The sequence below is a fragment of the Haliotis asinina genome, chromosome 8 (assembly GCF_037392515.1).
Source record: "Haliotis asinina isolate JCU_RB_2024 chromosome 8, JCU_Hal_asi_v2, whole genome shotgun sequence".
Lineage (NCBI taxonomy): Eukaryota > Metazoa > Mollusca > Gastropoda > Lepetellida > Haliotidae > Haliotis > Haliotis asinina.
Genome location: NC_090287.1, coordinates 49,986,903 through 50,014,576, shown reverse-complemented (window position 1 = coordinate 50,014,576; position 27,674 = coordinate 49,986,903). Strand labels below are relative to the sequence as shown.

The 27,674-nt window shown below is 39.5% G+C and overlaps 2 protein-coding genes across 2 annotated transcripts in view; both read right to left on the bottom strand.

Moving 5' to 3' along the window:
- Positions 1 to 27,674, bottom strand: part of LOC137293473 (SNW domain-containing protein 1-like) — a 123,154-nt gene that overhangs the window by 2,256 nt on the left and 93,224 nt on the right. The window lies entirely within an intron of this gene.
- On the bottom strand, positions 23,364 to 27,653 carry LOC137294644 (uncharacterized). Its single transcript, XM_067825705.1, has 5 exons — positions 27,501 to 27,653; positions 25,646 to 25,728; positions 25,132 to 25,224; positions 24,917 to 24,962; positions 23,364 to 24,468 (listed from the first exon to the last, which is right to left on the bottom strand). Exons 2-5 carry the CDS (start codon positions 25,677 to 25,679, stop codon positions 23,736 to 23,738), a joined length of 906 nt encoding a protein of 301 aa, XP_067681806.1. The 5' UTR covers positions 25,680 to 25,728; positions 27,501 to 27,653; the 3' UTR covers positions 23,364 to 23,735.

Here is a 27,674-nt window from a genome sequence, read left to right as displayed (position 1 = left end):
ACATTTGTAATGAAGTAAAAATGACTTCACCTAAGTTGATCTGTCTATTATTAAACTATCAATTGCGCTTACGGAATGCGCAGCAGAGGTCACGAACCAGTCACGAATTCTGGGATATTATCATGAAATGATAATTCATACCAAAATTCATTATAAATTGTAACCAGTACAAGCAATATATTAGCATTCAAATATTAGGAAAATATGAATATATACATATGGAAATTAATTAAGCAACACCAAATTCAAAGACACATAAAAACTTAACAAAGTTTAACGAAGTAATTTTGATGATTGATTATTCAATTTTGATGTATTGACATACAGCATGAGCTTTTCATGGGTTGATATGACGCGCGTGAAGCTTGCACAGCGCACGTGCATTGCTTTAACCTCAACTTTCGAAAAATGCACTTTTTCCCTGGGGTGTTTACAAGCGCAGGTTGTCGATTGCATTCGGTTTTTCATTCATTTCAATGTCATGGCACGTAGGAAATTATCAGAGGCCACTCGTTGGCAAATAATCGGCATGAGGAATGCTGGTATGTCTCTAAGACAAATCGGGACTCAAATCGGACGACATCATTCCATAATTTCAAAACTTTTGAAAAAATACCGGGCCACTAATGAAGTTAAAGACCTGCCTAGACCAGGAAGACCCAGGAAGACCACAGTCCGGGAGGACAGAGCTTTACTGAGACTTGTACGGCGCAGGTCCTTCGACTCGAGCTCTCGTTTGAGACAGGAGTGGCTTCCAGGGAGACCCATCTCGAACAGGACTGTTCGGAATCGTCTGAAAGCTGCAGGATACCGGGCAAGGAGGCCAATCAAGCCACCCAGACTGTCTCCAGCCCATAAGGCAGCCCGACTGGCCTGGTGTAATGACCGTTTGCACTGGAACATTGCCTCTTGGAGGAAGGTCCATTTCTCAGATGAGAGCCGGTTCTTGCTGCACATGGTGGACGGTCGTACTCGGGTCTGGAGGCAGAGGAACACAGCAATGGCTCCACGGAACATCCAGGAGACTGTGGCCTTTGGGGGAGGTTCCGTTATGGTATGGGGGTGCATTTCCATGAACTGCAAGTTGGATATCATTACCATCCGTGGCAACCTTAACGGTGTTCGTTACCAACAGGAGGTTCTTGACAGGGCTGTGGTACCTCATTTTGAGAACCATCCTCTGGCAACGAGACCCATATTTATGGACGACAATGCTAGACCTCACAGGGCGCATGCTGTAAATGATTTTTTGCGGCAAAATGCAATTGACAGAATTCCATGGCCTGCCATGAGCCCTGACCTCAACCCCATTGAACATTTGTGGGACTTTATTGGCCGTCGTGTGAGGCAGAGAGACCCACCAGTCCATAATCTCAACGAATTGACGGCTGCCCTGCATGAGGAGTGGAACAGGATCCCCCAGAATCAGATCCGGAGACTCATCCAAGGAATGAGGAGGCGTCTGGAATCGGTGGTGCGTGCGCAGGGAGGACACACTAGATATTGATGAAAGTCGGTGTGCAGACTCTCAGATGACTGTTCTTTCTTTCCATGTGACATTTGTGTTAATACACCTGACAACAACGTCTGTGGATGAATAGTAAATTGTGTCCATTTTTTCATGAATTTAAGACAGTTTTAAGAATTTGGATTTCGTTGCAATAAAGCAAAGTCTTGATACTTTTTCCCTTTAAGTTGTTTGTCAGAGATCGTCTGTTGAATAAAAAAGTGTCAAACTATATCAACCCGGCATATTTTGATTGTCAGAACACTTCAAAGTTGCTCCAATAGAAAAAATTGGGGTGTTGCTTGATTAATTTCCAGGTGTATAGAATATTAGTTTCATCATGTATCAGTAATAGCTTAGACAAGACTCCTCTCAAAAGTAGTAAAGCTTATCTCACAGAAATTCTATTGAAAAAGGTATAAGTTATGACCACACAATTTCATAGTTAAAATCCTAGCCTGAGGTAATCAGAACACCACTGTAAGACAAACCATTCACTAAGACAAGGGTTATGTCTAGACAGGTTAATAAACTGCTTTGATGAGGTAAACATGCTATCACCTACAGTAAAATAACATGATGCAAACACCAGTTAAGGGTCGTTAAAGATCCAGCCCAGAGTAAGCAATCAAGCATCCAGTAAATGTGCCAACAAGATTAATGTCACTTAGATAATAGGATTAAAAGATTAAGTACTCCCCCTGTCTGGTCACTGAAGTTGTAATGGTAGGACACACACCATTTTGTTTATTCTGTATTTCATTGGCTATTGTAGGTTACACCCATTTTTGTATCAGTCAGCAAATCAGAATCTTTGTATTGTTTAAATTGTAGTTAAATAGTCTCCAACTTCATTTGTCGATCAGTAGGGTTTAGACTCCCAACACAGGTCAGCTCTAGCCCTCAGCCCAGAGGGTTGTACCGACTCTCTGTGGACACCCTTGTTACTCCATCTCTTGTAAATAAAATTGTAATTAGCTTCTTGTGACTTCGGACTCTTTGCTGAGTTAATTCCCCCAAGCAAACCAGCACGCCAGTTAGATAAGGGATTTCATTGGTACCCTCACTTGGACCCGAGATCCATATCATAACAGTTGGCGGAGAATCAACGATTTTCGGAACCTCGGAGCCCAGGAACTAACTACAACCAGCTACAAGAACATATGGAATAACAAGCGACTGCATCCACCTCTGATCTCAGCACTGGATTAAGGACCACCAACTCCTGTAAAGACACCAAGCAAGGAAGAAAAAGTCGTCAAAAATTGTAAGTACAAGTTTACATTGTTGATTTCTTGTCTTTCTTCATTATAGTATGGTACATACTATAAGGTGTCATGGCCAATATGGAGTCAGGTATGGAAAATAACTTTGGAAGTGAAATTCCTACGGTGTCCTTAGTTACGCCCCTTGCCAAGAGTGTAATTCAGGTAACACTTGGCACTGAAACAACAACTTGTTTAATAGATACAGGGGCATCCATTTGTTGCATTTCATCTGCTTTTCTAAACAAAGCTTTCAACAACCCTGTGCTTGGAAACTCATCCTTTCCACACATTCAGGGTGTTGGCGGTGAATTGCACAAAGTGTTGGGTTCAGTTGTGTTAGATTTTGTCATTGAAGATCAGGAATTTTCACAAGAATTCCATGTCCTGCCCTCATTACCACAGTCAGTCCTGCTGGGTGAAAACTTCCTCAATGACAACGATGCAGTCATAGATTATAGCTGCCATTCCCTCATAATAGGCAACAGCACTTCAGATAGGCAGTATATTAACTTCATTACCAATCAAGATCAAGAAATTAGTGGATTAGCAAAAACAATGGACCAAATTTATATCCCTCCTCAGAGTGAAATTCACTTCAAGGTAAGACTGCCTGAGGCAAAAGATAATTCCCTCGTTCTCATTGAACCAATTGCCTCCCTCACTGCTCATTCTGAAGTAGCAGGTGGTAGGACCCTCTCGAAAGCATACAAGAAAACTGCTACATTTAGGCTAATGAATCCTTCCCAAGAAGAAAAAGTTTTAGACAAAGGCACAGTCGTAGGGAAATTTAGTTATATTGACAGACACTCTATCTTTGAAATTGACGGTGACCAGCCATTTGTAAGTATTGTTAGGACAGACAATAAGAAGACTGACAATGACTCTAGGGATTATGTCAAAGTTGCTCAAGATTTAGGGTTTGATCTAACCAAGACACAACTGACGCCTGACCAGCAACAAAGACTACTCAGGTTTTTAGGACAAAATAGAGACATGTTTTCCACAAGCCTTGCAGACTTAGGCAAGACTGATATGCATGAGCATGTCATTGACACGGGCAACCATCCCCCTGTTAAGTGTAGGCCTTACAGGCAATCACCCCATCTCCAGAGAGTCACTGAAGAACTGGTAGAAGATTTTCTCAAATATGATTTAATTGAGGAATCCACTTCAACGTATTCAGCCCCCATCATCTTAGTTAAAAAGCGTGACGGCTCATACAGATTTGTTTGTGACTACAGAAAGTTGAATTCTGTCACCTTACCAATGTCATGGCCACTCCCTGTTTTTGACGATGTTGTTGACCACATCGGTAATGGCCAAGCTACAATTTTCTCCACTTTAGATCTTGCCAATGGCTTTTTCCAAGTGCCATTACACGAAGATTCTAAGCATAAAACTGCTTTTGTCACCCATCAAGGCCTCTATCAATTCAAACGTTTGCCGCAGGGTTTGTCTAATTCTCCACTTTGTTTTCAGCAACTCATGAGCAAAGTGCTTAGGAAATTGCTTTTTAAAGTAGCACTGATTTACATTGATGATTTGATAATTTACAGCAAAGACTTTGAGGAACATCTCCAACATTTGGAGCAAGTCTTCTACTATCTCAAACAGGCAAATTTAACACTGAAGCCATCAAAATGCAATTTTGCATCAGACAAGGTTTCATTTCTCGGTCATGTCTTATCATGTGGAGGTGTCCAAGTTGATGACAAAAAGGTCGAAGCAATTAAGTCCTTCCCAGTACCCAAATCACAAAAACAGGTTCGTTCGTTTTTAGGCCTCACAAACTTTTACAGAAAGTATGTGAAAGATTATGCTAAAATAGCATTGCCACTGAATGCATTGTTAAAGAAGCATTCAGAGGCAGAAACTGGGAAGAAACCAAAATTCCAGTGGTCTCTCGAGTGTGATCAGGCATTTAACACACTCAAACATGCTATGTGTAACACACCTGTTCTAGCTTATCCAGACTTTGACAAAGAATTTTTCCTCGCAACCGATGCCAGCGATTTGAGCATTGGATTTGTATTAAGTCAAAAAGATGAAAAGAATAATGAGCATCCTATAGCTTTTGGAGGAAGAGCTCTTCATGGCAGCGAGAAGAACTGGAGCATTACGGAAAAAGAAGGCCTAGCTCTGGTTGAAGCCATCAGATCATTTCGTCCATACCTTGCAAATTCCAAATTCACTGTCTACACAGACCACATCGCTTTGAAATGGCTCAAATCCATCAAGGATGCCACAGGTAGGTTAGGTCGATGGTCGCTAGAACTATCTACCTATACTTTCGATATTGCTCATCGCAGCGGCAAAGCTAACGCAAATGCCGATGCACTTTCACGCAGGGAATATGAGCAGAACATTAACTGCCAGAATCAAACAGAAGAAGATGCCGAGAAAACAGTCTTTACAGCAACTTCACTTGGGCAAAGAAGCAATACCACAACGTCGCCAAGCCCACATTTATCCCCACAGGTCACCCAATCCACTCAGACTGAGAAAGATAGCATAGTGAGTATTAATCACGTGGATTCTGAATCAAAGACATCCCATTGGTCTGTCACCTTTGAATACGAGGAGGACTACCAAACAGTACCGGCAAACGTTGTTGCAGCATTACATGCCACCAGTGATGATGTCACACAAGCTACAATGATCGAGGCAAATATTAATTCTCATCCCAACTTACGTCACCTACAAAGGATCTGTCCCGATTTCACACAGATTTTTGACTACAAAGAAGATGATGTCCTTCCAGAAGATGAAAAAGATCGCCAAAAGATTCTACTTGAAGCCACTACCTTTGAAATTGATGATGGAATACTTTATAGATTTGTCCCACAGAGACAGAAGGGTCATGCAGATAAGTTTATTAAACAGCTTGCAGTTCCAAGAACTCTCAGGAACCAGGTCCTGAGATCCTACCACGATTCTGAGTTTGGCGGTTGTCACCATGGGAAGGAAAGGATGCACAACACCATGAGACCAAAATACTACTGGCCCAAGATGTACAGCGATATCGCTACATATGTCCAGACATGTGAGGTATGTCAACAAACCAAGAGGCACTATCACAGCAAGAAGCCACCCCTACGTCCACTACCTGTAGAAGAAGTCTTCACCCGATGGCATGTTGACATCCTTGGTCCCTTGCCAACTACACCTGACAAGTACAAGTTCATTCTGGTCATCACCGATGCAGCATCAAGATGGTGTGAAGCCTTTCCCCTTAGAACCCAAGAAGCCACAGAGGTAGCAGATGTTCTTGTGAGAGAAATATTTTGTCGTTATGGCGCTCCAAGGACCTTAATTTCAGACAGAGGTCAGAACTTCATGTCAAAATTAATCAAAGCTATTTGTGAACTTTTGGCTATCAAATTCACTCATACTAGCCCATACCATCCCCAAACAAATAGCTGTGTAGAGAGGCTCAATTCCTACATCAATCAGTCACTAAGGGCCTATTGTAACAAAACTCAAAATGATTGGCCCCGGTTTCTTCCAGGCATTATGATGGCCTATCGGATGGCTCCAAATTCATCCACTCAAAAGTCCCCTTTCGTTATGCTTTTCGGCCGAGAAATGAGAGCTCCACAAGATGTATCGTTAATTCCAAAGGAAAATTTAGGCCATAACAACAAAAGTTATCTTTCAAATTTGCTTGAGGAGCTAGAAATTACAAGGACAATTGCAGCAGAAAACACAGCTAGAGCAAAGGAGGTGTATTCTGAACAATATAATCGTAAGGCCAAAGAACCAGATTTCTCCCCCGGTCAAAGAGTTTGGCTATACTGTCAAAAAGTAGAAAAAGGCCTTTGCAACAAATTAACCAAAAAGTGGTATGGCAGTTATTACATTGTTCATGTAGGTCCAAATTTCACGTACAAACTGCGCCAAAGTTCTGACGACAAATTACACAAACCACTGGTCCATGCCAATCGTTTGAAGCCATATTTCGATCCAGCTGATCGACCACAGTATCCACCAGAACCATACCTGAACAACAACAATAATATGGATTCAGACGTCATAGATGACAACGAGGGACAAGTCAACAACCCACAGCTCAACAGCAAGGATTCCCAGTCAACACGTTCAACCAATGATCAATCATCTACAGGTGCAGAACTCAGTTCTAAAACTAAGGCAGGCAATCCAAGGACTAGAACCAAAAAGAAGACAGGCATACAGGAAAGCAAAGCAGGACCTAGTACAACAGTTTCAAACCAGGAGCAGAACAAACCAGGCCCAAGTAAATCCACCATGGGAAAAGGAAATACAAACAAGGGAAAACGAGGAGTAAACAGGAAACATCATCAGCCCAAAACAAGGCCACAATCAGAATCAAGTCAGATTGAACAACCAACCCAACAACCAATGTCAAGCAAAGAAGACAAGGTTTTCAATCCTGATGACATTCATTCAATTCTTACTTCCAAAAGAGCAAACAACAAAATCTACTACAGGGTGAAATGGAAGGATCCAGAAAGAGGAAATACATGGGAATATGGCAGCAGCATTCCAGATGCAATTCGAAGAGAATTTCACGTGAAGAAAAACATGTCAGGAAAACGGCGAAAACGGCCACTGAAAAATCACAAATTCTTCAATCAAAAAGAATCAGCAGAAGAAAATCAATCAGTGAATGTTATGTCACAGAACTTCAAACGGCACTCAACCATAGCCAAACAGCAATCGACCATAACAGCTCCAGAATTGAATACAGACCCATATCCAAAACACACACGCCAAGTCAATGAGGCAATAACGGAAGTTTCGGCCATTGAAATAAGTCAAGGAGAGTGCTTTGTCTCAGTCACTATTGACAACAACTATTATTGTTCTTGTAATGAGCCTGATAATGTCCATGATGATGATTATACTTATGAATTTTTGAATGTGTTCCTCTCCATCTCATGCAGGACTACCTCAATGAGAGCTACGAAGATGTCAAATTTATGCTCAAAACCGCCACCCCTGAAGAACATTATCAAGATGATGACTCTCCAATTTTCAAATCCAGCTGAAGGACTATATCGTACCACCCCTGCCAAGATCCAACTTTCTATGGAAATTTTGCTAGAAGCGCAGACTTTCTTTATTATTCAACAACAGATGATAGAATCTCCCGACCATTCCAAGGAGTGTGCGAGACATGCACATCTGGTCGTGAGATATCAATATTTCTGCGAAGTGTACAGGATATTCTTTTACAGTACCATCTCAAATAAGAGCTAATTCCTTGTTAATAATATTAAGGTTTGTTGTCGTGTCATTTCACATTGTGTTACCTGAAGACACTAGATGTGAACAAATGACATCAGCCTGATCACCTGAGTTATTTGCATCACAACAAAGTTTTGAGCATTGTTCTGATCAACCAATCTCAAACGTGAAATGAGGTGAAATGAAGTACTGGAGTGCAGAAACGAAACAAACCTATCGCGAAACGAAAACGAAGTACACCGTACGGAAACACAACAAACTTATCGCGAAATGAAAACAAAGTACACTGTACTGAAACAAAACAAACTTATCGCGAAACGAAAACAAAGTACACTGTACTAAAACAAAACAAACTTATCGCGAAATGAAAGCAAAGTACACCGTACTGAAACGAAACAAACCTATTGCGAAACGACAGCGAAATACAGTAAAATACGTCGTACCGTAATGGAACAAACCTTAAACAATGCGAAACGTAAAATGAAATACAGCGTGCCAAAAACGGAATGAACAAAACCAATGCGAAAAGGGAATAGACCGAAAATGAGCCAAGTATACAGCTTGGACTGATACTAAGTGAACAAAAAATTGAGCGAAGTAAACTCAGTTAAGTAAACCAAAGCCAAAATAAAATAAAATAAAACAGAACTAAAAATCACTAAACAAATTAAAGGTGTTAGAACTAATAGTTCTAAACAAAATGTACTTGTATGAGCTCAAAGAACAAATGCACTTGTTAAATGCACAAGCACATGTATATATGTTTGCTTCTACATAACATTTCTCTCCTAACATGAGATACTTACTAATCCATGTACATTGCCCATGCCTGATTCCAGGTCTTGACTTCATATAAGAGACATTTTACTAATAGACAATTTATTTTCAGGGCAAAATATCCTTATGTACATATTCTGCACAAATCGAAATAATTTACATGAATATCGTTGCCACTAACTAACTCTCATTTGTTTTGTATTTTTCATACAAATCATCTGTCTGCATGGGATAACGGACAAGTCAACTCCAAAAATTAGGATGTGGAACCATCACAAGGCCTCTTGGAAACATCAAGAACCAGCACACCTAGCCAAGACAAGCCAGATTCCACATCCTGACACCCTGACGACAGCAAAAAGAACCTGTGCCCCTATATCAGAGAGAGACAATAATACATTTAACTGTCATTTATTATTCTAACATTATGATGCAAGTGTCCATCTACTTTTGTACAAGTTTGGGGACCAAACTTTTTCAGACAGAGGGGAAGTTATCATGAAATGATAATTCATACCAAAATTCATTATAAATTGTAACCAGTACAAGCAATATATTAGCATTCAAATATTAGGAAAATATGAATATAGAATATTAGTTTCATCATGTATCAGTAATAGCTTAGACAAGACTCCTCTCAAAAGTAGTAAAGCTTATCTCACAGAAATTCTATTGAAAAAGGTATAAGTTATGACCACACAATTTCATAGTTAAAATCCTAGCCTGAGGTAATCAGAACACCACTGTAAGACAAACCATTCACTAAGACAAGGGTTATGTCTAGACAGGTTAATAAACTGCTTTGATGAGGTAAACATGCTATCACCTACAGTAAAATAACATGATGCAAACACCAGTTAAGGGTCGTTAAAGATCCAGCCCAGAGTAAGCAATCAAGCATCCAGTAAATGTGCCAACAAGATTAATGTCACTTAGATAATAGGATTAAAAGATTAAGTACTCCCCCTGTCTGGTCACTGAAGTTGTAATGGTAGGACACACACCATTTTGTTTATTCTGTATTTCATTGGCTATTGTAGGTTACACCCATTTTTGTATCAGTCAGCAAATCAGAATCTTTGTATTGTTTAAATTGTAGTTAAATAGTCTCCAACTTCATTTGTCGATCAGTAGGGTTTAGACTCCCAACACAGGTCAGCTCTAGCCCTCAGCCCAGAGGGTTGTACCGACTCTCTGTGGACACCCTTGTTACTCCATCTCTTGTAAATAAAATTGTAATTAGCTTCTTGTGACTTCGGACTCTTTGCTGAGTTAATTCCCCCAAGCAAACCAGCACGCCAGTTAGATAAGGGATTTCATTGGTACCCTCACTTGGACCCGAGATCCATATCATAACAATATCATCCGTGTACTCACGGGAGAAAAACAATAACAAAAGTTTACACCAGTCCACGGAAATTGCTCCGCATCAGTGCCCCTTTAACTCTGAGTGAATTACACATCGTCCCCATATACAAAGAACTCACATTGACTACACCTGAATATTTCTTTGCTCATAAGTCTATGAATGTTATTCTGATCTGGCTCTTTATTATTTTTCATTAATGTGTGATATCCGACAATTCTATTCTTTTCAATGACCGGTTTACTCTTATCATAATATCTCGCATAATCAGCAAATTAAGATGAATCGGTGCCTTCTCTCAGCATGTGAGTGCCCTGCAGACCCAACTGATATGATCATGATCCCTTGCTCACAAAATTTGCAAGGACCGCTTGCCCCTCGCGTCATGAAATTGTGCAAGGCAGTCAAACTGAGGCAATGGCGGGATATGAACACACAATGCACAGCTGCGCACCTGTACATGATAAGCCCGCACCTCAACCGATTGAGCTACTCAGGACTGAGAGCAATAATCTCGGTTTAACAGGTCTATACTGTTATTAACACTGTGATAATGTGATAGCGCTATGGCAACGGCGGTATATCACTTCCTTGATGCACTTTGAGACACAATGCATATTACTTCCTTGATGTACAAGACAATTTCACATATAGTATAAACATTGTAACATGATTACAGTGCATGAGTGGAAGAAACACGTACGTGAACGTGGAATGTGAGGGTATTCACATATGAGGAAACATGAGTTACTAAATTTATTAGGGTTAAAGTATCAAAAAACACCTGTGAAAGAGGTAAAAAAACAAGCTCATGAACATGGAATGTGAGGGTATTCCCGTATGAGGAAGTCTGAGATCCTCGAGTTAGTGAAGGAACAAAAACCTAAAGAATCACAATTCACGCCTGCTGAGCGTGCTATAGGAAAATATTTGAGAGGTTGAAGATGGAAGTTCAATGAAATATAGACATTGGAGATATAAAACAATTGGCTTTTCATAAAGTGAATGAACAAATGAAAGATTTAAGAGGCATTAAATTTCAACTCATGTTAAATATGATACTAGAGAAACAACAGGTGAATGGAGCAATTGAATATACCAATGTTTACTTCAGAGGTAAACAGGAAGTTACAACAAACTCAGAAACCATTAACTCTGCAGTTGACAGGTTCTTTGCAAAAAATTGTGAAACATTAGAACTGTACACTAATCAGGGATCTGGTTGGGTGGTTGACATGGTCTACCTGGATATTGCAAACTGTTTCCTTGAAAGGAGGTAAATCTTTACCCACCCCAAAATATTTTGTTGAAAAACACACTATAGTTAATATTCCAAATACTGGTGAGGATTGTGCGATGATATCGGTAATAGTTGGTAAATTTCCAGCTAAGAAAAATCCTTGCTGGCTTTCCACTTATCCAAAAGATCATGGTGTCAGTTGGGAAGGTATAGAGGAACCCACCCCTATCTCTCAGTTCACAAAAGTAGAAAAACGGAATCCAGATTTGGCCATAAACATATTCGGGCATGAGAGTGAAAAAGGTACAGTCCACAGGATAAGCCCTTTATTATATAAAGAGGGTAGAAAAACGATTAATCTATTTCTATTACAAAAAGGGGAACAATGTCACTACACAACGATACAGCATTTCAATTGTTTGGTGTATAATCAGTCAAAACATAAAGGGAAAAACCACTTCTTTGAAAGGTGCCTTCATGGCTTTTCTAGGGCCGATCTGCTCGATTTGGACAGGGGTGATTGTCTAGAGGTGGGGGAAAGAGCTAAAAGGATAGAGATGCCAAGAGAAAACAACAATATCTTGAAATTTATCAACCACAAAAATCAGATGGCAGTACCATACATTATCTATGCCGATTTTGAAGCTATCATTAAACCAGTCGGTACAGTAGCTCAGTCCCCTTATTCAAGTTTCACACAAATGATACAACAGCATGAAGTGTGTGGATTTGGGTATGTACTTGTTCGTTGTGATGGTCAAACTAACCCTCCCGTTATTTATAGAGGCCCAGACGCAGCTGAAAAATTTCTGAAGTGTTCACAAAATGAAGAAGAAGTGATCAAGAAAAAATTGTGCAACAAAACACCAATGTGCATGACCCAAGCAGATCAGAAAGCCCACAACAAAAGCACACATTGTAAATACAGAGGTGCAGCTCACAATGAGTGTAATTTAAAGTTAAGAATAAATCCTTAACTTATTCATATCCCAGTGGTGTTTCACAGTTTACACAGGTATGATTCACACTTGATTTTGCAAGTTATTTCAAAGGTAGAAGGCAACATATCCTGTATCCCAAACAATATGGAAAGATATATATCTTTTTCACTAAATAGGTTAAGATTCATAGATAGTGTTCAGTTTTTGTTGTCATCTCTAGATAGTTTGGTAAAGGCTAATAACCCGAATGACTTAGCTATAACTAATCGTTACACAGAAGAGAAAACTAGAACTTTGCTGCTACGTAAGGGTATATATCTGTATGAATATATCGATGACCGGTCTAAGTTTAATGAGACAAAGTTACCTCCCACTGACTGACTGAAAACGGACGTGTTGTTGCTGGCTGATGTTTTCGAGATATTCAGAAGCAGTACAGGTTGGATCCCACATAGTATTATTCGAGTCCTGGGCTCTCATGGGATGCCCTACTGAAGAAAACCGGCGAGGAGTTAGAATTATTCACAGATTACGATATGCATCTATTTATTGCTAAAGGGTTACGCGGGGGTATTTCTATGGCATCAAAATGTTATGCCAAAGCTAACAAGTATATGGAAGGCTATAACCCTAAGAAACCTACAAACCACCTACTCTACCTCGATGCCAACAACCTGTACGGCTTGGCTATGAGTCAATATCTACCCACGAGTGGATTTGAATGAGTGCCTGAGAGTAATTTTCAGACTGTGATAAACACTGATGGGGGGAGGGAATACCCTGACTGGTTATATCCTAGAAGTGGAGTACCTGGAGGAATTGCATAGATCTCACAACAGTTACCCCCTGGCACCTGAACGGTTGAGGGTTAACCAAGGATGGATGTCTGAGTACCAGCATGACTTGCTTGGGGGTATGGGGGTATCCCCCATTGAAAAACTGGTACCAAATTTGATGAACAAAACAAAGTATATCGTTCACTATTGTGCTTTACAGCTGTATCTATCGCTGGGTATGAAGCTGACTAGAGTACATAGAATGTTGAAGTTCGATCAAAGGCAATGGCTGGCCACCAACAACTTGGAGAAAAACCTGTACAAACTAATGAACAACTCTGTATTAGGCAAAATGGTGGAGAATTTACGAAAACACATTAACATGAAGCTAGTCCGGTCAAGTGAGGAAGACAAGCTCAGGAAACTGATAGCAAGCCCGTCGTACTATAGAAGTACTATATTCGATGATGACTTGGCAGCTATTCATATGAAAAAGAGTCACATTAAACTTAATCAGCCAGTCTATGTCGGTATGAGCATTCTAGACCTGTCCAAACACCTGATATATGACTTCTACTACTACAAGCTCAAGAAACAATATGGTGGCAGGTGCAAGGTATTGTACATGGATACTGATTCCCTGCTAATGGAAATTCAGTGAGACATGTATGAGGAAATAAAAACAAATATACATCTATACGACACCAATGATTACCCGAGAGACCACCCCATGCATAGCAAAATCAACAAAAAGGTGTTAGGTAAGATGAAGGACGAATGTGCGGGAACACAGTTCACCGAATACATTGGGTTGAGACCTATCAAGAAAGCAGATGACACTGAAATAAGAAAGACTAAAGGTGTGAAAAAGTCTTTAAATAAGACATCTCAGTCACCGATGGATACAAAACGATGGATAGCTTCAGATGGTGTCAATACCTATGCTTACGGTCATAAAAATATTTAAATTCCATCGACATAATGGAGAAAATTTACAACAGTCTGCGAGGATATTGTAAAGGGGTGACGCTATTAAAAAATTAGCTAAAGTCTCACGTGTTTCGGAAGAAAAAGCCAAAGCCTGATTAAAAAAACAAGCTATATGGCAAGTATACTTACTGGCACCAAAATATATACCCAGGAGAAAATTTGATATACATATACTTACTCAGTTCACCAGGCTGACCTGTTGTTTCTTCCACATGACACAGTCAGAGGTAAAACCTACAAGCATGCTCTGACAGTTGTGGACGTGGCCAACCGCTACAAGGAAGCTGAACCCTTGACCACGAAGGATGCGACTCAAGTAGCCCACAGATTTGAACCCATATACAAACGCAGTCCGCTGAAATGGCCCTCAGAGCTGCAAGTCGATCCAGGCCAGGAATTCTTGGGTGCCATGTCACAACTGCTAGCCAAACACAATACCAAGGTAAGGCGTGGTCCGGTCGGAGAACATCGACGTCAAGCCATAGCGGAGAGATTCAATCTCACCATAGTCGAACGTTTGTTAGCACACCTATATTCACTCAATTCAGAATTGGGCCCCCCACACAGAAACACCAAATGGGTAATATGACTTTCTCGGGTGGTTGACTTTATGAATTACGAAGTAATGAGACCAGTCGATGCAATCTGTATGAAATCCGTTGCAGCGGAGGCAGCAGCACCCCGTCGAAAATTTTTAAAAAAAAATTCCAGATTGCGCGATTGTTAGATATTTATATCAACCAGGTGAACACAAGGGAGACACCCTTAAACATGCTATAGATCCTATTTGGTCTATGAAAACCTACAATATCAATCGAGTGGATATCAAAGACGGGGAACCTAACCTGTACATCTTGGAAAATGGAATGCGTAGAGGATTTGTTCACGAGGAATTACAAATCATACCTTGATCTTTAACAAGCATTTAACTTCATGGATGTAGTCGTTTTTTTCTCATAAATAAGCTAAAATCGTTTTTTGTCTGCTTTACATTTACATGAGCTTTACATTTTCTGTAATGACCTTTCACCCCTATACCACACACCAAGCACTTATAGTTAGTAAAACCTTTACAGTGAAAACAACAATAACCCTCGACGTGGCTTTTATCACCACAGATTTGAGCTTTCCCAATAAGTACCCATTGACAAATATACAGTGCTGTTCTCATTTTTGAGGTATAATAATTTGTGTAATTAGCTTGTGTAACGACGGCTTCTGATTGGCTGGTTCATTTGCTGATACGCTGAGGGCTCATTGTATGTACAGAAAGATGATCTGTTTCATGAGCATTTTAGAAGTATGGCGAGTCACAAGAAAGTAAGATTCTTCCCTGTATTTTTATTGTACTTGATGCGTCGTTTCTGTATGGATTCATATATTGTTGTCAAACAAAATCATATGCTCTAGAAGTTGTTATCCATAAAGAATGTATATAGAGATGTTGGGTTTTGTAGATGCATGTTCTATGAATTCAAAAATCATCTCCGTAGAGATGGTGAACTATTGTGCGGTTGGAAACTGTCATTCGTCCAAGTACAAAGCAGGACTTGAAACTGACAAGAGTTTACATCAGTTTCTGTCAGATCTAGTCATCCGAGAAAAATGAATGTAGTTTGTTTGCAACCCACAGACATAAAAACATGTCATGTGTACAAGTATCACACCTGTCTAATTACATAATGTGGTAGAGACAGGACTCGGGTGCACGAGTCATAAATCATTTTATTTTGTTTATGGCATATAGCCTGATAGGTGTCAAGTTCAAATTGGATGTGGTCAATGATTGAGGCTGTGTATTGCATACTGTCATTAGCAGACAGGGAGGCAGACATAGGTGTCAATAAACCAGACATTGAGCTTTCTCTGTGACAGAGACTGCTTACCACAATCAACAAGTTGTTTTAAGTAATGAGTAGATTATTTACTTGTTTGTGTACACAAACTTGCTGGGCATGCATACTGTTTCAAGCTCGGCAAACTTATTCACTGTGCATGCATCATGGGCGCAGCATAGCTGTTGAAATCACTTTTTACCCCAATGCTAGGGGAAATTAAGTGAATCGTTTGAACTCCAATTTCGCAGGCTTTTATTTCATCGCATTTTTTTTCAAATTTATAGCTTATGACATTTTTGATGATTTTTTTCAGTAAGTGCATACTGAAAGGTATCAGAATCTGCAAAGTTGTATTTTACGTTGTATGTGACCTTTAAAGATAAGGTATGCAAACAAATGGCACTAGCAGATTTTACAGAACTTGAATGGTGAATTAAAATAACACTAACCAACCCCTACATCTTTTTTAACCAAAATGATTTCATTTCCAAAATTTCTAACAATGGTATGCTTCTCACGTCCTTTAAAGATAATTCTATACAAGCGTTACGGATACCAGGTCACACTGGCAACATGCTAGCGCCAGTCAATCTGAATGCCAGTTTAGTCATTCACAGTGTATACGATTACCAATGTGATTTTTTTCGGATTCATATGGTATGAAACCATACACAACACTAACTATAGGTGTATATCTTGCAGAAATTTCTGAACCAAGAATACTTTTAGATGCTCTTAGAATATTTTGGTTTAAAAGGCATGAGAATAAACGTTGTCGAATCATAATAAGACAAGGCTATCAACCTATCAATAAGCCTCGATGGGGTTCGTATTGTAAATGAAAACAATAAAGAATAATATCTGACCCATTTACCTGTACGATAATGTGAACCTTACAGGCTTAAAATATATCAATCAAAAATTAAATGACAGACAATGAAAAAAAAATTTATAGACTATGTCATAGACAAATATAATGGGTCTGTATCCAGTCGTAGATGAAGAAGGAAATATAAAGGGGAGTGTAGATGGATTTTGACTTAAACAGATATGTGAAATGAAACATCAACTAGAACAAGGGCATGACATTCGGGCATCACTACATAAAAAATATACAGTCGAACACTGTTGTGTCGAAATCATCGGGTCCAAGGGAAAAGTTCGACTTATCCGAGTGTTCGACACATCCGTCAGCATTGAAAGGACCAAGAACCAACACAACCACGGTGCATAACACATCGTTAGTATGTAGTATGTTATTAAGTAGGATACACATACGAACAATATATCTTTGCAATAAACGTTTACGACAGTATTGATTGTATTAGATTTTTCAACTACATAGATGGTGCTGATACCACCCTAATGGCAACTAGCATGGGATTAAGAGCAGTAGGAGTTGGGTTGTTGACAACAGTCATAGCCCGCACCAGTGGTGTTAGCACTTGAAATAGCAGCAATAATGACAGGAACAGCTCGATCAGTGTTTAAATTTGTATCCCGCATATTGAATAGTAAAGCAAAGAAACACGATGAAATTAGAATTCTTGCTGAAGCAAAGTTAAACATGATAGACGATCATGTTTTCTCCGCACTCAATGACAACAAAAACTCAGAATAAGAGTTTCGTTTGACTCTAGGCAAACTAGAAATATACAACAAAAAGAAAGACGAGATTCGATCGAAGGTTTGTAAAAAAATTTCTATAATTGAGGATGAAAAAAAAATAGATGAAACAAGGGATACAACAGGCCCAACAGGCATTTATTACCAAAACCAGTGGCATAATAGAAGATACACATTAAACCGTTTTGATGGAGTCAATGTCTTAGATTGATATAGTGGGGGATACCCCCACATTTAAACTGTAATTATTTTATGGGTATACCATGACGACCCACGTAAATGATTTTTATTGCCGCTTGCGAAAAAGAGATCCAGAATAAGACTTTCCCGGATTTGATAACTTTTGAGTGTGATTGGGATAAATACATTGACATCGACGGAAGCGAGTTATGTGCAAATATATTTTAAGGAGAGTCTGCTGAAGCTCAGATTCACAGATAAAGTTGAAGCGAATAGAATATGACTAAAGCGAACCGCCCTTATGGGCTGTCGATTTCAATCATGAAATATACACAAGATAACCAAGAATCCCCATTATTTAAAGCCGTGTCATTTCTCGTGCGAGCAATTGAGGAAGAAATTGCATCAAAGTGCTCACCACAAAATGGAATTGAGATTTATAATCTGCCTCTGTTTACGAAAATTCAAACTACTCTGAAAGTGGGGCTGTGTTAGAAAATCCAATCCTCAGGGTGAAAATACAAGGGCCCGATTCATCTTAATTTGCTGATTATGTGAGATATTATGATAAGAGTAAACTGGTTATCGTCAAGAATACAATAGTCGGATATCACACATTAATGAAAAATAATAAAGAGCCAGATCAGAATAACATTCATAGACTTATGAGCAAAGGAACGAAATATTCGGGTGTAGTCAATGTGAGTTCTTTGTATATGGGGACGATGTGTAATTCACTCAGAGTGAAGTTACAAACCGCGATTGTAGAACAAAGTGAGGAGAAAGGAATTCTAGAGAATTGCTCAAAGATGTGGGGGGATGCTCTCTCATTATAGAGATTTAAACACATAGGGTAATAGAGGGAATGCGGCGTTCTAACTCACCCCTACATGAGCCATCGAAGTTAAAATGATCTTTTAGACCCCAAAGTCACCTTAAGTGAAAGCATATGGGCAGTGCCTGTTTTTTCAGAGTTTGTGAAGAATTGGGTCTAGATTCACGCTACTGGCGATTATATGGTTTATTTGGGTGTGAGTTAGAACCCCCATTCCCTCTACTACTCAAAGTGTCAACTTATGCTGTTTAACTATGTTCACTCTTCCATGACAACCTATCAACGAGGCTCCCCCACAGAATACTCTACCAATATCTTCATTACCGTAACAATCAACAGAGATTTGAATCAGTGTCCTACAGAAGTACAATCTGCTGGAAGCTATGAATCAATACTTGAATATCAATATTCTACCAAGCTAATACGAGTGAAAGAGACTAATTACCCACAGAAATAAATGGTAGACGGTAGACAGCACGCACAAACAATGACCCAGCTATTTGAACTCTTTGTAATAGTTACCATTTTCTATACTTAGAGTGGGCCTTGTGTACTTTCAGAAAACGGCCTTAACACCTAAAGCTGTCTGTAAATAACAAACCTCTTCCACAAAAACGTAGGCTGAAGAGTTTAAGCTTGCCAAAGGAAGCAGTGTAATTTCAGTAACCCCAGAAATGATGGAGATAATTCACTATTTGTCAATGGCCCACCGTCAAATGAATGACACTGCTAGTTTAGTAGGCATTCCGAGGCATAACTACATTCAATTATCACAGAAACATGTGACCAACAAAGTATCATCTGAAGATTCTGAATCTTATCAAATACTTAACACATGCAACATGTGCTATGATAGTCTATACTTCTGATAATGACACTGTTGTTATATTTCTTTGATATAAATAGTTTAACAATGCAACAGTAACATCTGACCGAGAGTTTCACTGCTTGTCAAATGACCATTTGTAGGTTATTCAGATGATTGACCAACGCGTCCTACTGTCAATCACGTCATAAAAACACATATTAACAGTACATAACAATACCAGCTTTATGTTCCTTCACTGGAACACGAACGACGATCACGTGAGCATTCCAGGATGTTTTTCACGGCCAAGTGACATGGCCGTAAGTAACGTGAAAGTCTTCAGCAAATCACTACCATGCCACACAATTTAGAGTCACCTGCTAAACAATCGTTCTGTCTGACTTTAACGCCATGAAAATGCCCATTCATATTGCCAGTCAACCATGTCCAAAGTAACCCTTGTTTCATCCGATAACATAACGTTTGACCAACGATTGGTACAGCGCTGGGGCTCTTGACACCAATGACATCTTGGAATTACGTACCTGTCCATTAATCGCGGGATAACACATAGACGTTGGACATACATGTTTATGCATGTTGCTGATTTTGAATCATCTATCCTCTCTAATGCCTGGATCTCTAAGAGGCTCATTTCCAATTTGAGAATCACATTGACCTTTGGGGAGAAAAGCACGTGAAGATGTGCCATGTCTCTGGGGACCTGAAAACGGTCCAATTCAGCTCCTACAGCCCACTAAAAAGGAAAGCAGACCACACACACAAAAGTGTGTTTGAGACACTGTTAGAGAAATGTCCCCATCTATTGCTTTACGACAAAGAGAAACAAATCCCCGAGCATTTGGGACACTTCCTACGAGAGTTACCACATACCTATGCACTTTCTCGAACTTTGTTTACTGCGCTTTTGCCGATTTGTAGAAGACTGCAAAATTATAGATTTTGTCTACATATACCCACCAATCAATTTCGACCTGCATCAGGCAGGTTCTCGTTCTCGCCCAGAAACAAAGGACAGACACAACCAATGCACAGACTGCCTCGCTGATATGGGAACTACCTTCTCTATTCAAATCAGACAACTCTACTTGAAGGTGTGGCGCCATAGACCACTGGGAAAGAAATGCGTTTTCTGGAGAAGCAGAGATACACTCTAAACAACCTTGGAGCGACTCCAAATAGGGATTCCAGAAGAAATCGAGATCTCTGACTGTATCTTGAACATAGAGAACCCGTACGACAGGTTTTCCAGGTTTTCCATTACTTTGGTTTTCCATATTTTTCACGTCCCATGTATCATAAAACCTAGCAGTACCTATACCATAGTGTTTTTCACTTGCATGGCAAATATCTTCCCACACAAACCTGTATCTCCTCTATCTCTTTTACCAATTGTAGGACGTCTTTTCCCAATACTAAATGAAATAAATATGGAATGCATATACAATCATACGACTGTGTTTCCAGATAATATCACAGCAAAATGGAGCATCGCCTAATTCCTTTGAATATTAGCGATAGATTGATTCAAAGCGGATGTGTTCGAATTGAAGTTATTGCAAAGGTTTATGACTGCAAAATGTGACTTAACTACTTCCTGTGCAAAGAACATTGAAAACAGTGGCATCAGCCCTGAAGAAGGCAAAAACTCTCCTATGGACTGGAAAGGCTATGAACTTCCACATCCTCAATGTCTCCAGAGTATACGTTCCGATAGGTCCCCACTATACTCTAATGCACATGCTGACTCCGTATTCTCACAGTAGCCAATCAGTTATACCACCATTACAACCGAGCATGCCAGAGTCATAGATACCTATCGCAGCTGTGAAGGTTTGTTCGCAATACGAGTCAGATTTTGAGGAAGTCATACAGACAAATTGAAAAACCCAAAACTTTAACAAAAAATATATGCAAGAACTCCTACCTCTTTCAGAGTACCTCTGCATCATTTGTGACGCCAAGTTTAATCGGTTAGATCCTTTATAATGTGTAAGTGAGTTGTGACTGGCAGCTTCCCAGCATACGCACCTGATTGAAAAAAAAGCCAGTCAAGTGAGGTACTAAATTCATCGGGCTGAGCAGTAGATGCATCCAGGATATAGTGGAGACGTACTAGAAAATATACCCTGATGATATCAAGGATGCATGTTCCAGGACACAGGCTATTATTCCATCAATGTGCCTGTGTATATATCAACTCTTCCGCACCCTACCAAGTTCCCTGACCTGTCTCCGTCAGGCCTATATCTGTTCCCAAACACGGACTAAGATCTGACCATTTTTACAGGAATGGAACAGCTTTTTAAGAATAGTTTTGACAAAAGGATTTCCACTGGAGTGGAAGAAATCTAAAAAAATATTGTGACTATAGAGCCCTGACCGTTACTGTCCAATTATTGTTTTTAGATGCGTGTCGTTTGTGTACACGATACACTAGAAATTTGCTGTAGTTCAATTTCTGACAGGTAATTTTGCACGGAATCGAAATACCACAACTTTTCGACATTTTCGAAGACCGTAGCTCTCAAAGTACTGTTTTGATTTTTGAGAATATAAGACTTGTCCTGAAACTTGCACATATATTGTTTTCCTATTACCCCTTTCCTGTTATATATATATATATATATATACAGCTAAGACCCCGTCAGTGTTATATATATATATATATATATATATATATATATATATATATATATATATATATATATATATATATATATATATATGTATGTATGTATGTATGTATGTATGTATGTATGTATGTATGTATGTGTGTGTGAGTGTGTGTGTGTGTGTGCGTGCGTGTGTGTGTGCGTGCATGCGTGTGTACCGTGATGGCTTTACAGTCTTCTGTTGATGATACCTCTACTCGGCTTTCAACATTATAATCTTGGGTGGATGTGATGCCTCTGAATCATCTGTGTAAAGTTCTCTCATAAACTGCGTGGTCTCGTTCAAGGGCGTCTCCTAGCTGTTATTGTGGAAGTTTCAAAAGTATCGTTTCCGTAGATGTATTGTCAAATTGTCTGATTTGACATCACATGCACGTCCACCAGCTGCCCGTGATTAGCATTGCTTAGCTGTATAGTCTCCAGATTCAATGTCCGGCAGCTTCTTTTTTCAAAATACCCACGGCGCACAGATGTTCATTTTCGGGAAGTTGGGTCATTGCGGAAGCATTGTTTACGTTTAAAGGAAAATGTTTTACGAGCACCTGCGATTGCCTCATTCAGAATCACATCGCACAGAGAACGGTAGATGTAAAAGATACTGGTCGTTGAATGAACCAAGCTAACAGTATACCTGACAGATATGATTACATGTAACAAATCAGTATATTAATTCATTGAAGTTATGTGAGCTGATGTGAACAGTGTTTCAGTGGAGTCATGTTGGGTTGGATAACTTAGAAGCGTAAGACACCTGCACAAAGGACACATGTGAATGGAAAGTTTTAGTTGTATCACGGTCATCTGGATGCCGAAGACAACCCAAAGTAATGCAGATCCTGTATATATGGCGATGATAACCGAAGCAAGAACCATAACTGGATTTGGATTAGGAATTTGAACGGTCATCATATCCTGACATGATTAAACGGTTAAACTCCGAAGCAAACTGAGACGCCTGGGATCAGTGCACCGCCCATACTTTGTAAATAAAGACCACATTTAACCATTGCATAGACACATGATTGCATCCGTAACAGCAATAACTACACGACCAAAAATATAATAAGGTAAGTGTAGCGATATCGATGCAAGAATCTGGCGTGAGGACCAGTCGTTATTGAGGCAGGGTATAGTCTTACAAAATCTGGTGTGGTCTGAAAAAGTAGAATCAACACAGGCCGAAGGTTGCTTACACTGACTTCACTCACGTCTCGTCGATGATGATCTGTTGCTCCTGTATCTGATACATTCACAATACCAGGTTAAAGTATAACGAAAAATGACAATTATTATATATTATTTATCAGAGTCATTAGTAATGTATGTTCGGTAACATTGTGGGAAACCATAATCAATCATGCAGTTATACTACTGCAGTGAAATCGTATTTGAAATACGTCAGAGACAATGTACTGGTATACGGTCTCTGAATACGTTTACATTACTTCATTTAACATGATACAGATTTACTGTTTTTAATAGCTCCATATATCATTATTGAAACACGTTCATCTGACATTTATCAATATAATGCAGAAAAGATTATTAAGATACAGTAGACTCCTTTATGTTGAAATGACATATAGACATTACAACATAAATGTATGTAGAGTTGAGAACACTTTTGATACAACTTTGTTTTGTGCAAAATATACAAATTATTTCCAAGTACGTGGATGCCGAACACGGCCACGTGGAACATTTTCAGCAGACATAGCTGAGGATAAAGGGACACCGCTCTGAGGCTGTCGTCGGCTTGATGTGTCTTTGCGAGTGATACGGGCGCAGATGTTCCCCAGTGACGGCCGACGAGCCAAAGGTTGTCGAGCATTATCCCGCACAGACGGTGTCGTCTGCTGTGGAGAGCCTACAATCTTGTTGTTCTCGCTGACTGGGGGAAGCATTGTGGTAAGGACACCACGAGGTTTCCTTGTGTGTTGACGTCGTCTCCCCGGTCTCCTGCGGTCGCGAACACAAGACGGCAATACATGGACAAATGCTCCTCCCATTTCCTCATCCATTCGAGGTTTCTCCATTTTGATTGGCATGTCCGTTATATTCAGGAGTTTCCTCAAAGCTTTGTTATCGCAATGAACTTGCGAGAGAGATTTCCTAAGTTTCTTGTTTTCATCTTCAATGCAGTTCATTTGAGCCTCGATGTTCTTAATCTCGTCTCGGTAGTTATCCATCCCCTGCAGCTTGGCCTGGAGATCCTCCAGCTCCGCCTGGTCTATCATCCAACTCACTTTATAGTTATTGCATTCAAGTCGGTAGTGATTCAGCTCCTCCTGGAGCTTTGCGTTCCTCTTCTGCTCTAGGCGGAGTTGTCTCCCCATTTCCTGAATCTCCTTTCTGTGCTCCTTGGTGAGACTGAAGATATGGTCAACAAAGCTGAAACATTAAACAAGAGGTCAAGACGTTATGCATTCTCCTCCCACAGAGGTTACTCCTGTCATATCTTTCTGACGTAGGAAGATATGACAGGAGTAACCTCTGTGGGAAGAGAATGGACGTTATGTAGCATATACTAGGTTTAATTAAAACTTTTAGGAACACTAAAGAGAGTCATTTCGTTAATAACAAATTATCTGACTACATATGATTACTGACGGTATGACCAAAGGGAAAGAAAGGCATGTGTGCATGACATCTCTCGTCGAATATATGCTAAAGTTGACTTGTTTGCAAACGTTCCTTAATTCTCTTCATATGGGCATATATATGCATCAGGGCAGAAAAAATGCATGTTTCGGTGTTTGCTCGAAATGAACATTTTGGCATAATTAATTTACAAGTTAATCATTCTATTCATATCAAGGTTACAGACTTCTGTACTCACCTTTCTCCTTCTTTATCCATTTGATATGTTGGATCTTCCCGATACCCTTGAAAACCAAAAGCATGGTTATTATCACTTTCATTACCAATTAAATAACGAATGTCCAGAACAAATCCGAAGCTATTATTGGTATACAATGTAACTTCCCATCTTAATTCGAGTGAGTTTATCGAAACTCTTTGAGGGGGATATTGCAAGTGTAGAACATGTCTTACCACTTGGAAAACTGAGGTGGCGTTCCGTGATTGAGTCAGCTGTAACATCATTAGCTATATGACTGCTAGCATCAGCTGTGTCATTGTAAGGATCTGGAAAATAGTAAAGTTTCAAAACTGCAAATTACTAAAAACGAAAGTTACAAAAGCACTCTTAAGTAATTAAGACCACACCTTTTAAAGAAGGCAAAACATGACTAAAATCGGAATCCAATGCACTAACGAAAATTTACCGATGCCATTTAATAAGCTCATTTCCAGTCATAAAGAAAGATATTTCTGGTTTGTATGAAACTGGGCTGGGGCCGTAAGGTGTTGGGGGCAACGATACAGTGTTTATGTAATGTGATGTACATTCATATGTCTATACCACATTACTAAACACTGTAGCATTACCCCTGCACATTGATATGTGTGTATATAGTGCAGCATAGCATAATACCAAACATGTTACTCTCTAGTGCAGCTACATAAACAATAGTTTTAATCTGCCTTTAGAATTACATCAGCTTACCTCTGCCTGGAGTAGAAGACATTGATCTCTCCATGATATCCGGAATTGGGGACAGAAACTGTGAATCACTTTCCGAGCCCTCCCTGTAAAGGTGTATATATATATATATAAAGTTATACGTTCCGGTTTTCCTTTAAATTCTACTTCGTTGAAAATAATACTGATAAGAGCAAATTGATAGCTCAAAGGTCCATCCATGATATTGCCTAGACCCCTCATCAGTCTACATGTAATTAGGGCAAGAGCTGATGCTCACTCTTGCCAACCTGACTCTTGTTATATCAACTCTTGTTGCATTCACATAATTATTATCTGGAAGTATGAAAGATTATGATACATGCCGCTCTATAGTGTCGAGCTTCATCCTTGCAGGGACCCACGTCAACGAGATCCCTTCAGGGATATGATTGTTTTGACGTCATACCCACGTGACCCATTGTTGTCAAAGAAACGGTTGCTGGTTGAACTTCCCGGACGTAAAACTTGCATTCGTTATAAACACTGGCGCAACAGCTGTGTTGAATAGATAAGATGCATGACTTGAATGATAAACTGGTCAACTTCACATGAAATCGTTGTTTTCTCGATTTCCGTATGGGCGGTCACTTATTAAAGACAACTTTATCTATACAGACTTTCATTTTATTATTTGCAATGCATATGTGAAACAAACCGCCTTGTTGTAGCGATTTCTGTTCAAACACGTGTAAAGATTCGGTGTACACAGTTAACATGCATTTCAAGCAATGACCGTGTTACTGGAAATCTTCACTACAGTTATGACAATAGCATGATGTATGGATTCTTGACAGGTGGATGGATGGATGGATGGTTGGTGGGATGACACTGTCATATAGTGTCTAATTCAGGACAGCCTTAGTCCAAGTATGTCTAAAAAACAAAAAACTTTGAAGAGAAGCCATGTGAGACTTATTTCTTATTATTTAATCTGAATTCTTAAACGCCATCTGCTCCGCAGTGTATATTGACTTGTTAGCTACCCCGTTCCCCTTTGTCACTTCAACTAATTGCTAAATAGTTAGTATGACATTTATGACCTTCACTGGTCATTCCCGATGGCTGTTTCTGTCATCACATCAACTGTACCAGGAAGTGCTATTGTCTCTCTATCTGTACATTGTTGAGTCTTTGCCTGTACATTGTCGTCAAAACTGTAGATATATCTTCTGTGATATATATATATATATATATATATATATATATATATATATATATATATGCTCACATCTATATTGAAAAAGGGGAGTATGACATTCCAACCGTCTGTGTAGGGACGACTGCGAGCAGGATAATGCTTCTCATTGGAAACGCCCCGGGAATGAGCAGGAACTCCGCTCACCCCATTCATGTATAATTGTTCATGTCATGCCTTGTGGAACCAAACAAAGAAGTATAAACTCAACTATTTATTCATCTTCATCAACGTATTCGTTCGTCTCACATCGTCAACGTGTAATTCATCTAAATCCCGAGCTAATTCCGGAGTCGATGCACCAACCATATCAACGCATTGACAATACTAACAACGTTCCGTCTTTATTCCAAAGCTCTATATTTAATTGTATTACTTTTATCACGGTCACGTTAAGATTTGAAGATTTTTGGTTGTGATTCTTAGAATATGTAGGAAATTTACCATTCCACGTTCCCGTGGTTCTTTTAAGAATGTCATGTCCTTTTTCATGCAGTAAGAGTGAAAAGAAACTTTCGGAACTGTTCTGTCGCTTATGCCTTTATGTTTATAAGTACATTAGATCCACAGAGTGTAACATTCGCTTATTTTCTTCTATGACCCCGACGTTTCTGTTGCCCAAAGTAACAAAATGGTACTCACGATCGCGTTTGCACTTTTTGGAAAATGTCACTCAGACATCTCCATATGACTCAAGCATCCACATGTCACTAAAAGATTTGTTTCACAAAAATTCGCCCTTATTATAGATGGATGATCGAAGTGCGGTAACACAAATTGATAGAGGCAGGCAATGTATTGTCCACTGATTATCTC

Excerpts from the sequence above, each read along its gene's own strand:
- LOC137294644 (XM_067825705.1), bottom strand. The coding sequence starts at position 25,679 with ATGGAGAGATCAATGTCTTCTACTCCAGGCAGAG. Across the intron at positions 24,963-25,131 it reads CCACCTCAGTTTTCCAAGTG|GGTATCGGGAAGATCCAACA; the intron begins GTAAGACATGTT and ends TTGGTTTTCAAG. Across the intron at positions 24,469-24,916 it reads ATGGATAAAGAAGGAGAAAG|CTTTGTTGACCATATCTTCA; the intron begins GTGAGTACAGAA and ends TTAATGTTTCAG.